Here is a 13,697-nt window from a genome sequence, read left to right as displayed (position 1 = left end):
AGAACTTTTTTCACACAGAGAGTGGTGAATCTCTGGAACTCTCTGCCACAGAGGGTAGTTGAGGCCACAGTTCATTGGCTATATTTAAGAGGGAGTTAGATGTGGCCCTTGTGGCCAAGGGGATCAGAGGGTATGGAGAGAAGGCAGGTACGGGATACTGAGTTGGATGATCAGCCATGATCATATTGAATGGCGGTGCAGGCTCGAAGGGCCGAATGGCCTACTCCTGCACCTAATTTCTATGTTTCTATGTTACACCAATTCTAACCAACACACCGGGGACAATAAACCTGCAGGCCATTGGGACGTGGGATTAGACTGGAGCGCCCGCGGAAATCCTGTGCGGTCACAGGGAGAACGTGCAAGCTCCACACAGACAGCACACGTAGTCAGGAACAAACAGGGGTCTCTGGCGCTGTCGGGCAGCAACTCTAATCACTGCGTCACTGTGCCAAGAGCAGCTGCCAGGACACGAGGGCCAAGTTACAGATCGCAGGCTTAAATTAGCATCGGGCGAGCGGGCCTTACCTTGGTCGATGCCATTTATATAAAAGTGTAGTGCTCCACTGGACTTCCTCATGAGCCCGATGTGATCTCCTTCCTGTGGGAGACAATGAAAGCATCTCAGACAACGAGCACTCTCCTCAGCGTTCAAATGGAGGTCTTGTCTGAGCTACAGCTCTGCCTTTTTCCCCCCTCAAGTTTCTTAACATCCACGCATTTCAACCCGACCATGCCCGCAACTCCCACCAATGCCGACATCCCCAGAATAGGGCTGTACAGTGGTAGAGTTGCTGCCTCTCAGCACCAGAGACATTTCAAGTCAAGTCCTGGCGACGGAGTTCGTACATTCTCCTTGTGATCGTGTGGGCTTTCTCCGGGTGCTCTGGTTTCCGCCCACTCAAGACTCGCACGTCTTGGGTTAAATGGCTTTCATCAAACTGTGAATCGCCCCTAGTGTGTAGGAGAGTGCTGGCGTAGAATAGAATATGTTTATTGTCATTGCACAAAACTGAGCAACGAAATTCCATTTGCTTCTCCTCCGTTAAAAGAAATACAACACGACACCAATGCACATATGTACAGTTAATAGTAGAATATAAATACATTTTTAAAAGAGATTAAAAGAATTTAGCGGTATTCCTCGAAGTTACTTCTTGCTTCCCAGTGTTCACTATTGGAGTTAAGCTCTTTTATCGCACAATGGTAGAAACTATTTTTTAGTCTACCAGTGCGAGCCTGCAGAGACCTGAATCGCCTCCCGGAGGGTAGCGGAGTAAAAAGGTGGTTGGCAGGGTGGGATGTGTCCTGCTTGATATTTATGGCCCTGCGCAAGCATCGGGCCCTATATATATCATCCAAGGAGGGCAGGTTAGCGTTTGTAATGCGCTGCGCAGTTTTTATAATTCCCTGCAACGCCCTCCTCTCAGCCACAGTACAGCTGGCAAACCACACCAGGATTCCTTAGGTGATGATACTTTCCACGGCGCATCGATAGAAGGACAGCAGCAGCGGCTGTGAGACGTTAGCGCTCTCCGTAGAGACCTTAGGAAATACAGCCGCTGATGAGACCTCTTCACGAGAGTGACGGTGTTCATTTGCCATTTGAGGTCCTGGGAGATGTTTATTCCCAGGAACTTAAAAAATCGTTGACTCTCTCCACCATGTCTCCTTTGATGTATAAGGGAGCAGGTTCCTCTCTCCTCTTCCTCCTGAAGTGGGGTGATCGTTGGTTGTTGCAGACTCGGTGGGTCGAAGGGCCTGTCGGAGGGCAGATTATTATCTGAATGGTGTCAGATTAGGAAAAGGGGGAGACTTGGGTGTCCTTGTACATCAGTCACTGGAAGTAAGCATGCAGGTACAGCAGGCAGTGAAGAAAGCTAATCTTGCATGTTGGCTGAAACGTAGCCCATATCTTCTCTCCAGAGATGCTGCCTCACCCAGTTAGTCCAGCATTTTGTGTCTACCAGCAAACAGAGGTTTAAGGTGAGGGGGCGAAAGATTTAAATTTAATAAGAATCCTAGGGGTAACATGCTGAGCGGTTGCATCGTGGCTTGGGTTCGGCAACTTGAGCGCCCTGGAGCGGAAAAGACTACAAAAAGTAGTAAACACTGCCCAGTCCATCGTCGGCTCTGACCTTCCTTCCATCGAGGGGATCTATCGCAGTTGCTGCCTCAAAATGGCTGGCAGCATCATCAAGGACCCACACCATCCTGGCCACACACTCATCTCCCCGCTACCTTCAGGTAGAAGGTACAGGAGCCTGAAGACTGCAACGTCCAGGTTCAGAAACAGCTTCTTCCCCACAGCCATCAGCCTATTGAACTCAACTCAAACAAAACTCTGAACATCTCGAAAGAGGGAGCAGATATCGCCAATTCTGGCCTCCCTCCACTGGCTCCCGGTGCACTTTTGAGTTCATTTTAAGATACTGTTATTTGTTTTTAAATCTCTGAATGGGCTCGCCCCGCCTTGCCTCTCTGAGCTGCTCCACCCATACGCTCCTCCCTCAGGTCAGCTGGTCAGCTGCTCCTGGAGGTACCGAGGTCTAGTCGGAGGCTCAGAGGGGATAGAGCCTTCTCTGTTGCTGCTCCGGCACTCTGGAACACCCTGCCGTTGCACATCAGACAGGCCCCCTCTCTGTCCATCTTCAAATCCAGTGTTAAAACACATTTGCGCTCCCTGGCTTTTGACCATGCCTGAGGCTTTGCTTCTGTTTGTGGTGTTTTTGATGTTGCTTTATTTTACATGTCTTTTCCTACTATTTCTTTTGATTGTTATTTTTGGTGTGCATTAACTTTTTTGTCAATGATTAGTGATGTACAGCACTTTGTTGCAGCTATGTTTGTTTTTAAAGTGCTCTATAAATAAAATTATTATTATTATTATTATTATTAATAGCCCATTATCTGTTTATTTGCACCTCATCTGTTTTATTTATTCATGTGTGTATATATTTTTCACACAGAGAGTGGTGAATCTCTGGGAACTCTCTGCCACAGAGGGTAGTTGAGGCCAGTTCATTGGCTATATTTAAGAGGGAGTTAGATGTGGCCCTTGTGGCTAAGGGGATCAGGGGGTATGGAGAGAAGGCAGGTACGGGATACTGAGTTGGATGATCAGCCATGATCATATTGAATGGCGGTGCAGGCTCGAAGGGCCGAATGGCCTACTCCTGCACCTAGTTGCTATGTTTCTATATGGACACACTGATCTGTTTTGTAGTCAATGTCTACTATATTCTGTGTGCTGAAGCAAAGCAAGAATTTCATTGTCCTATCAGGGATACATGACAATAAACTCTTGAATCTTGAACTTTTTCACTCAAAGGGGTTAGGTGTATGGAACAAGCTGCCTGAGGAGGTAGTTGAGGCAGGTACTTTCACAATGTTTAAGAAACAGTTTGACGGGTACATGGATAGGACAGGTTTGGAGGGATGTGGGTTAAACGCAGGCAGGTGGGACTCGTAGTCGTGGCTATCCCTCGAGGTCGATGTTGTTTTTCTGCTCACAGAACGAAGAAGCCTATGCGTGCGTGTGTTTGTTTACCCTGTACGTGATGTAGCGCTCCAAGACGCACCCGGCCCTTCACCAAATCAATCAACACATCCCAATGGCAAGAGAACCAAGACGATTGGAGCGGATAGATCTGCTTCAGCCTTCATCCGCCTTCACAGCCGTTGAGTTCAGGATAACTTTTATTTATTCATGGTATGCGAATGGTATGTTGGCTTTCATAGCAAGAGGATTTGAGTATAGGAGCAGGGAGGTTCTACTGCAGTTGTACAGGGTCTTGGTGAGACCACACCTGGAGTATTGCGTGCAGTTTTGGTCTCCAAATCTGAGGAAGGACATTATTGCCATAGAGGGAGTGCAGAGAAGGTTCACCAGACTGATTCCTGGGATGTCAGGACTGTCTTATGAAGAAAGACTGGATAGACTTGGTTTATACTCTCTAGAATTTAGGAGATTGAGAGGGGGTCTTATAGAAACTTACAAAATTCTTAAGGGGTTGGACAGGCTAGATGCAGGAAGATTGTTCCCGATGTTGGGGAAGTCCAGGACAAGGGGTCACAGCTTAAGGATAAGGGGGAAATCCTTTAAAACCGAGATGAGAAAACCTTTTTTCACACAGAGAGTGGTGAATCTCTGGAACTCTCTGCCACAGAGGTTAGTTGAGGCCACAGTTCATTGGCTATATTTAAGAGGGAGTTAGATGTGGCCCTTGTGGCTAAAGGGATCAGGCGGTATGGAGAGAAGGCAGGTACGGGATACTGAGTTGGATGATCAGCCATGATCATATTGAATGGCGGTGCAGGCTCGAAGGGCCGAATGGCCTCTACTCCTGCACCTAATTTCTATGTTTCTATGATTCTAACTTGGTCTTGTACGTTGGATCGGTCTTAGCCTGGGCCCGCATCCGGAGAGGATGAGAAGGAGTTTCTTCCCAGAGGCCTTCAGACCAGTCTGAAGAAGGGTTTCGGCCCGAAACGTTGCCCATTTCCTTCGCTCCATAGATGCTGCTGCACCCACTGAGTTTCTCCAGCATCTTTGTCTACCTTCTTCCCAGAGGCCATTAGGACTGTAAACTCCTATCTCTCCAGGGACTAACTTTACTGAACCTTTTTACTGTTGTGTCTTTTTTAATTTGCTGTTTTTTTTCCTTTCTTTTTTTCCTCCCACAAATATGCAATATGTGAATGTGTTTTGGTTCCATTCTGTTCAGTAGTTTTTTTGCACAATCCGCAAGCATTACCACTTTTCATTTCACTGCACATCTCGTATGTGTATGTGACGAATAAACTTGTCTGAATAAGGGTTTCGGCCCGAAACGTTGCCTATTTCCTTCGCTCCATAGATGCTGCTGCACCCGCTGAGTTTCTCCAGCATTTAATCACACGCACAAACACACAGGGAATGGTGGATGCCTAGAAAACACTGTCAGGGGTTATGGTGGAGGTAGATATGTAGTGGCATTGAAGAAGCGTTTAGATAGGTACATCAATAATTAGGTAATGGAGGGAGGTAGACAAAAGTGCTGGAGAAACTCAGCGGGTGCAGCGGCATCTATGGAGCGAAGGAAATAGGCAACGTTTCGGGCCGAAACCCTTCCGGGTTTCGTCCCGAAACGTTGCCTATTTCCTTCAGGGTTTCGGCCCGAAACGTTGCCCATTTCCTTCGCTCCATAGATGCTGCTGCACCCGTTGAGTTTCTCCAGCACTTTTGTCTACCTTCGATTTTCCAGCATCTGCAGTTCCTTCTTAAAAATTTGTCTTTGACTTTGACTTGACATCCTCGACCTTACCGCCGCGGGTGGCCTCAACAGAAGCTGGTGCTTCCGACGGCATCGGTCTCGGAATCGTGGGGGCACGCAAGCCTCTTCACCACAACAGGGTAAACGCTACGAAGAGGTGGAACTAGTGCAGACGGGACGTGTTGGCCAGCATTGGCGTTGGGTGGAAGGGCTTGTCTCCATTCGGTGTGACTTTATACTCGCCACGCTCTGGAATTCCACACTGGACTTAGCAGGGACTATGGTTAATTCCCGGGATGGCGGGACTGTGATATGCTGAGAGAATGGAGCAGCTGGGCTTGTACACTCCGGAGTTTATGAAGGATGAGAGGGAGTCTTATTGAAACATATAAGATTTTGAAGGGCTTGGACACACTAGAGGCAGGAAACATGTTCCCCTATGGTGGGGGAGCCCAGAACCAGGGGACGGGGACACACACACACACACACGGGGACACACACACACACACGGGGACACACACACACATGGACACACACACACACACGGGGAGTCTACACACACACACACACACACACACGGGGTATAGTGTAGTCCCATATAGTGGACACACACACACACACACACGGGGACACACACACACACGGGGACACACACACACGGGGACACACACACACGGGGACACACACACACGGGGACACACACACACACGGGGACACACACACAGTTTAAGAATAAGGAGTAGGCCATTTAGAACGGAGAAGAGGAAACACTTTTTCTCACAGAGAGTGGTGAGTCTGTGGAATTCTCTGCCTTAGAGGGCGGTGGAGGCAGGTTCTCTGGATGCTTTCAAGAGAGAGCTAGATAGGGCTCTTAAAGATAGCGGAGTCAGGGGATATGGGGAGAAGGCAGGAACGGGGTACTGATTGGGGATGATCAGCCGTGATCACATTGAATGGCGGTGCTGGCTCGAAGGGCTGAATGGCCTCTATTGTCTCTCTCACACATGCAGCACCAGTGCCGGAGGGAGGAGTAACTCTAGTACCTGCAGCTCGTCCAGGCTGAACTCGCAGTACTCGCGCCGTGTCCCCTTGCCATTGGTCAGAATGCCGCAGCCGCTCATCATGATCGTTCCTGCAAGGGGCAAAACAGAGAGAAAGCGTGGAGGCAGCTCAAATAAACCAGTTCGCCACCCGTTTGTACCGCCTTCGCCCACAGCCCGATGCAAAGATATACGCTCAGGACCAGCGCCCCACGATCAGACAGCGAGAACCAAGATCACGTACACAGGCCACATCCCATCCCGGCTGAATCTACCAAGTCGCCAACCACTAATCCGTACGGACAAGGAGATCGTAAACCCCGTCTTAGTTTAAGAAGAACGACACAGATGGCTGGGGTAACTCAGAGGGTCAGGCAGCGTCTCTGGAGAGAAGGAATGGGTGACATTTCGGGTCGAGATCCTTCTCCAGACTGAGAGTCGGGGGAAATGGAAATGAGTGATAAAGATGGCGATATAGCGAGATATAGAACAAGTCAAAGATATGTGCAGAAGGTTAAGGGGGGACTTGATAGAGGCCCAAATCTGAGGAAGGACATTATTTCCGATTGGGAAAGGGGAGATGCAGCGAGACCTGGGTGTCATGGTACACCAGTCATTGAAGGTAGGCATGCAGGTGCAGCAGGCAGTGAAGAAAGCGAATGGTATGTTAGCTTTCATAGCAAAAGGATTTGAGTATAGGAGTAGGGAGGTTCTACTGCAGTTGTACAGGGTCTTGGTGAGACCACACCTGGAGTATTGCGTACAGTTTTGGTCTCCAAATCTGAGGAAGGACATTATTGCCATGGAGGGAGTGCAGAGAAGGTTCACCAGACTGATTCCTGGGATGTCAGGACTGTCTTACGAAGAAAGACTGGATAGACTTGGTTTATACTCTCTAGAATTTAGGAGATTGAGAGGGGATCTTATAGAAACTTACAAAATTCTTAAGGGGTTGGACAGGCTAGATGCAGGAAGATTGTTCCCGATGTTGGGGAAGTCCAGGACAAGGGGTCACAGCTTAAGGATAAGTGGGAAACCCTTTAAAACCGAGATGAGAAGAACTTTTTTCACACAGAGAGTGGTGAGTCTCTGGAATTCTCTGCCGCAGAGGGTAGTTGAGGCCACAGTTCATTGGCTATATTTAAGAGGGAGTTAGATGTGGCCCTTGTGGCTAGGGGGATCAGAGGGTATGGAGAGAAGGCAGGTACGGGATACCGAGTTGGATGATCAGCCATGATCATATTGAATGGCGCTGCGGGCTCGAAGGGCCGAATGGCCTACTCCTGCACCTAATTTCTATGTTTCTATGTCTTTAAAATGATGAGAGGGATACACAGAGTTGACGTGGATAAGTTTTTCCCATTGAGAGTAGGGAAGATTCAAACAAGAGGACATGATTTGAGAATTAAGGGACAGAGGTTTAGGGGTAACTTCTTTACTCAGAGAGTGGTGGCTGTGTGGAATGAGCTTCCAGTGGAAGTGGTGGAGGCAGGTTCGATTTTATCATTTAAAAATAAATTAGATAGGTATATGGATGGGAAAGGAATGAAGGGTTATGGGCTGAGTGCAGGTAGATGGGACTAGGTGAGGGTAAGTGCTCAGCACGGACTGGAAGGGCTGAGATGGCCTGTTTCCGTGCTGTAATTGTTATATGGTTATATGCAAAAAAAGTAACTATGATAAAGGAACCAACTCCTACGGGAGTTACAATCATCCCGTCAACGGGGGCTCGAGGCCCACGGCCGAGGAATAACTAAGGGAAGGACTAGAACTTTATTACGCCTTCCATCACAGTGAGGAATGTGGAGGAGTCACTGTGGTGGATGTTCATGTTAAAATGTGTTTTTGAAGTGATTCTGTTGCTTCTAATTGTATGACTGACCTGGCCAGTGAAATTCCTCGTTGTGGAGGCCACAAGTCAGTGGATATTTTTAAGGCAGAGATAGATAGATTCTTGATTAGTGCGGGTGTCAGGGGTTTATGGGGAGAAGGCAGGAGAATGGGGTTAGGACGGAGAGATAGATCAGCCATGATTGAAAGGCAGAGTAGACTTGCAGGGCAGAATGGCCTAATTCTGCTCCTATAACTTATGAACAGGGAAGGTTTAGTGGGATTTGGGCCAAATGCAGGCAGCGGGAAAGGCAATACATAATTACAACCGAACCACCCACAAAGTACAGATACACGATAAATGGAATAACGTGAATACAATGCAAGATAAAGTCCAATCAAAGATAGTCTGAGGGTGTGCAATGAGGTCAATAGGAACTCAGGATTCCTCTCTAGCTGTTGGTAGGATGGTTCAGTTGCCTGATAACAGCCGGGAAGAAACTGTCCCCGAATCTGGAGGTGTGCGTTTTCACACTTCTGTACCTATGGGAGAGGGGGAAAAGTGGGAATGGCATTCTGCTCAAGAAGGAACTGCAGATGCTGGAAAATCGAATGTAGATAAAAATGCTGGAGAAACTCAGCGGGTGCAGCAGCATCTATGGAGCGAAGGAAATAGGCAACGTTTCGGGTCGAAACCCTTCTTCAGACTGATGCAGGGTGGGGGGGGGGGGGGGGGGGGGGGGGGGGGGGGGGGAGGAGGAAGAAAGGAACAGGATGAGCCAGAGGGCTGAGGGGGGGGAGGAGACAGCAAGGGCTACCGGAAATTGGAGGTCAATGTTCTTGCCGCTGGGGTGCAGACTGCCCAAGCGGAATACGAGGTGCTGCTCCTCCAATTTCCGGCGGTGCTCACTCTGACAATGGAGGAGGCCCAGGACAGAGAGGTCGGATTCAGAATGGGAGGGGGAGTCGAAGTGGCGAGCCACAGGGACATCAGGTTAGTTAATGCGGACCGAGCAGAGGTGTTGGGCGAAGCGATCGCCAAGCCTACGCTTGGTCTCGCCGATATAGATCAGCTGACATCTAGAGCAGCGGATGCAATAGATGAGGTTGGAGGAGGTGCAGGTGGACCTCTGCCGCTCCTGGAACGACTGCTCGGGTCCTTGAATGGAGTCGAGGGGGGAAGGGGGTAAAGCGACACGCTTTCGATCTCAGCATCGGTGTCCGGGACTTTGTAGAGGCAATGACGATAGGGGTAACAAGAGAGTTCTGGATGACCTCAAAGCCAAGGAGGGTGCAAGGTAACACATCTTAGACTCACAAAACGGCATCAAGGCAGGATCTTCTGACCTGATCGGAGATTGGTCATTGTTGCCGGGTAGTCCAGGTTATTCGGGTTATGCAGTGTGATACCAATCTCAATGGACCCGGACCACTTGTCCACCAGTTTGTCAATCCGGATCTGGAGCAGAGATTAAATATATCATTTGAAATATATGTCATAGAAACATAGAAACATAGAAATTAGGTGCAGGAGTAGGCCATTCGGCCCTTCGAGCCTGCACCGCCATTCAATATGATCATGGCTGATCATCCAACTCAGTATCCCGTACCTGCCTTCTCTCCATACCCCCTGATCCCCTTAGCCACAAGGGCCACATCTAACTCCCTCTTAAATATAGCCAATGAACTGGCCTCAACTACCCTCTGTGGCAGAGAGTTCCAGAGATTCACCACTCTCTGTGTGAAAAAAGTTCTTCTCATCTCGGTTTTAAAGGATTTCCCCCTTATCCTTAAGCTGTGACCCCTTGTCCTGGACTTCCCTAACATCGGGAACAATCTTCCTGCATCTAGCCTGTCCAACCCCTTAAGAATTTTGTAAGTTTCTATAAGATTCCCTCTCAATCTTCTAAATTCTAGAGAGTATAAACCAAGTCTATCCAGTCTTTCTTCATAAGACAGTCCTGACATCCCAGGAATCAGTCTGGTGAACCGTCTCTGCACTCCCTCTATGGCAATAATGTCCTTCCTCAGATTTGGAGACCAAAACTGTACGCAATACTCCAGGTGTGGTCTCACCAAGACCCTTCGATATCAATCGACCCTATCAAGCAGATAGAAATTTCAGATTTATTTTCAAAATGTATTCAAGTTTTAGACAATAGACCATAGGCGCAGGAGTAGGCCATTCGGCCCAGCAGCAGCCTCCATACACACACTCCCCGATTTACCTAATAGGCAACTTATGTGAACTCACACTTACCTAAACAATTCGATACTCAGTCCCACACACGTTCATCATTTCTAGGAGCAGAATTGGGCCATTCCGCCCATCAAGTCTATTCCGCCATTCAATGTGATCATGGCTGATCATCCACATTCAGTACCCTGTTCCTGCCTTCATCCCATATCCCTTGACTCTGCTATCTTTAAGAGCTCTATCCAGTTCTCTCTTGAAAGCATCCTGAGAACCTGCCTCCACCGCCCTCTGAGGAAGAGAATTCCACAGATTCACAACGCTGTGTGAAAACGTTTTTCCTCATCTTCATTCTAAATGGCTTACCCCTTATTCTTAAACTGTGTGGTCCCTGGTTCTGGACTCCCCCAACATCGGGAACATGTTTCCTGCCTCTAGCTTGTCCAAACCCTTAATAACCGTATAAGCCCAGCCGCTCCATTCTCTCAGCATATGACAGTCCCGCCATCCCGGGAATGAACCTTGTAAACCTACGCTGGGCTCCCTCAATAGCAAGAATGTCCTTCCTCAAATTAGGGGACCAAACCTACACACAATACTCCAGGTGTGGTCTCACTAGGTCTCTCTCTGTCTCTCTCTTATCAATTAGATCTCCTCTCATCCTTCTAAGGGGCCACAGAGGGGGGGTGGGTGGGGGTGGGAGGGGGGGGGGGGGGAGGGGGGGGGGGGGATGGATGGATGGATGGGGGGGTGGATGGAGGGGGGGATGGGGGGATGGGGGGGGGGGGGGGGGGGGGGGAGGGGGGAATGGGGGGGGGGGGTGGGGTGAGGGGGGAGGGGGGGGGGGGGGGGGATGGGGGGGGGGGGTGGATGGATGGATGGATGGATGGATGGATGGATGGGGGAGGAGATGGATGGATGGATGGATGGATGGATGGGGGAGGAGATGGATGGATGGATGGATGGACGGAGACCTTAAATGCCCAAGCTCACCTCAAACATCTCGTTGTCCCGCAGCGGCCTGTTGGTCATGACGACGCCGTTGTTGAACTCGTCGAGTGGCCGCCGCCTCTCCGCCGTCTTGTTGTTGTTGCTGAGCTTGATGAGGGTGCCGCACTTCTCGTGGAAGAGCAGGGCGTCGTTGGAGGTGACCGAGCAGCCGTCCGGCGGGCTGGCCAGGCTGACGTTCAGCAGGTTGCCGTTGTAGGCCGAGAGGATGGCGTTGTTCACCACGTCCGACAGCTCCATCCCCACGAAGCCTGGAGGCACCGGAGGGAAACGTCACGCTGAACTACCGGACAACTGAACCACCCACCCAATGTGCAGGCAGGCAGGCAGGCCCTCCTTCTCAAGGTGTGGAGGTCAATTGGCTTCTGTAAATTGGCCCTAGTGTGTAGATCATAAGCTGTCATCTCGGGCTGTGTGTAGATCTCTCTGTCTCTCTCTCTGTCTCTCTCTCTGTCTCTCTCTGATCAATCTACTGGAGAAGGCCTGCTTGAGACGAAATATAAGCTATAACCTAGCCCAGGATTCCATAATATACCTTTTATATATTATAAAAGCATTTAACCTTTACAAATGTACAAACTCTGTAAATACAGCCAGGGCCGGATTTAGATGAAGCTGTTCCACTTGTGAGGCCCCTTCCTCGTTGGTTTTCAGTGCTGGCGGCGAGACAGCCATGGCGGCCAAATCTCCCACAATTCAAAGCGAGGGAGAAAGTGCCCAGCGCAAGCCAGTTGCCGTGCGCATGCGCAGGGCGGCCGATGATGCGCTGGCCGTGGTTGTGCGCATGTGCAGGGGGGTGGGGAGGACGTGCAGGCGGCTTGCCGTGCCGGCGGATCAGAAGCGAGCGGAGCCCGGCGGTCCGGACACGGATAGCGGGGAGAGATGGAGAGAGATAGAGATAGAGAGGGGAGCCCCCACCCAGAGTTGAATGGTAGGTGTCCTGCCTTGGCCCCCCTACACCTCGAGGCCCTAAGCTTAAGCTCGTCTCGCTTATAGGTAAATCCGCCCTGAATACAGCATGGATCAAACCCGGGTGCCTGGCGCTGAGAGGCAGCAACTCTACTGTTTCGCCAGTGTGATCGATAGTCGGTGTGGACTCAGTGGGATGAAGGGCCCCGTCTGCTTGCTGTATCTCTAAACTAGGAAGATTCAGCTTCTGCGGAAAGACACACAGTGCTGGAGTAACTCAGCGGGTCAGGCAACATTGGAGATGCTCCCTGTCCCGCTGAGTTCCATCCAGCATCGTCAAGCCCTTACCTTCCTCGGTGGCGGCAGTCCTGAGGGGCTCCTCTCTCCGCAGCACGGGCTCGCAGTCCAGGACGGTCACCTGCGTGCACTTGCCGTACAGGTCCACCACCGCCCACACCTGCGGGGGGAGCCCCGAGGCAGCCGTCCCGCAGTCCTGCCCGTTCACCCACAGGTGGAGCTCCCCGCCGGGGGTGCGCTGGATGCCCACTTTGTCGCCCTCGCTCAGCTGGTCCAGGTCCTGCCCGTACTCCTCCAGCACCGAGCGGCCGTCCCGCAGCACCGAGCAGCCCGAGATGATCCACGAGCCGCCCTTCAGGCCGGTGGCACTGCTGGGGAAGTCCAGGGTGCTGGGGTCCAGAGCCGTCACTCCAATCTCGATGGAACCGCTCCACGAGTTCACCTGCGGGCAGAGAGGAGGAGTTTCTATAAGATCCCCCCTCAATCTTCTAAATTCTAGCGAGTACAAGACTCGGCCTATTTCCTTCGCTCCATGAATAACTATTTAATGGGCAGTGTCAAAATAGAGTGGTATGTTAGCATTCATAGCAAAAGTATTTGAGTATAGGAGCAGGGAGGTTCTACTGCAGCTGTACAGGGTCTTGGTGAGACCACACCTGGAGTATTGCGTACAGTTTTGGTCTCCTAATCGGAGGAAAGACATTCTTGCCATAGAGGATTTGAGTATAGGAGCAGGGAGGTTCTACTGCAGTTGTACAGGGTCTTGGTGAGAACACACCTGGAGTATTGCGTACAGTTTTGGTCTCCTAATCGGAGGAAAGACATTCTTGCCATAGAGGATTTGAGTATAGGAGCAGGGAGGTTCTACTGCAGTTGTACAGGGTCTTGGTGAGACCACACCTGGAGGATTGCGTACAGTTTTGGTCTCCTAATCGGAGGAAAGACATTCTTGCCATAGAGGATTTGAGTATAGGAGCAGGGAGGTTCTACTGCAGTTGTACAGGGTCTTGGTGAGACCACACCTGGAATATTGCGTACAGTTTTGGTCTCCTAATCTGAGGAAAGACATTCTTGCCATAGAGGGCGTACAGAGAAGGTGCTGGCTCGGATGGCCTACTCCTGCACCTATTGTCCATAATGCTGGACTTTCCACTGGTCAATTTG

General features: G+C 50.3%; 1 protein-coding gene across 1 annotated transcript in view; it reads right to left on the bottom strand.

Annotated features, from left to right (window-relative positions):
- LOC129695151 (neuralized-like protein 4) overlaps nucleotides 1-13,697 on the bottom strand; it is an 89,150-nt gene that overhangs the window by 69,011 nt on the left and 6,442 nt on the right. Inside the window, 5 exon segments of the mRNA XM_055631918.1 lie at nucleotides 529-601; nucleotides 6,299-6,387; nucleotides 9,473-9,584; nucleotides 11,313-11,578; nucleotides 12,585-12,975. Of these exon segments, the coding sequence (XP_055487893.1) occupies nucleotides 529-601; nucleotides 6,299-6,387; nucleotides 9,473-9,584; nucleotides 11,313-11,578; nucleotides 12,585-12,975 (931 nt within the window).

This window comes from Leucoraja erinacea, unplaced genomic scaffold, assembly GCF_028641065.1.
Source record: "Leucoraja erinacea ecotype New England unplaced genomic scaffold, Leri_hhj_1 Leri_95S, whole genome shotgun sequence".
Lineage (NCBI taxonomy): Eukaryota > Metazoa > Chordata > Chondrichthyes > Rajiformes > Rajidae > Leucoraja > Leucoraja erinaceus.
The sequence above is the reverse complement of the archived record's forward strand: the minus strand, read 5'-3'. Positions and strand labels throughout refer to the sequence as shown.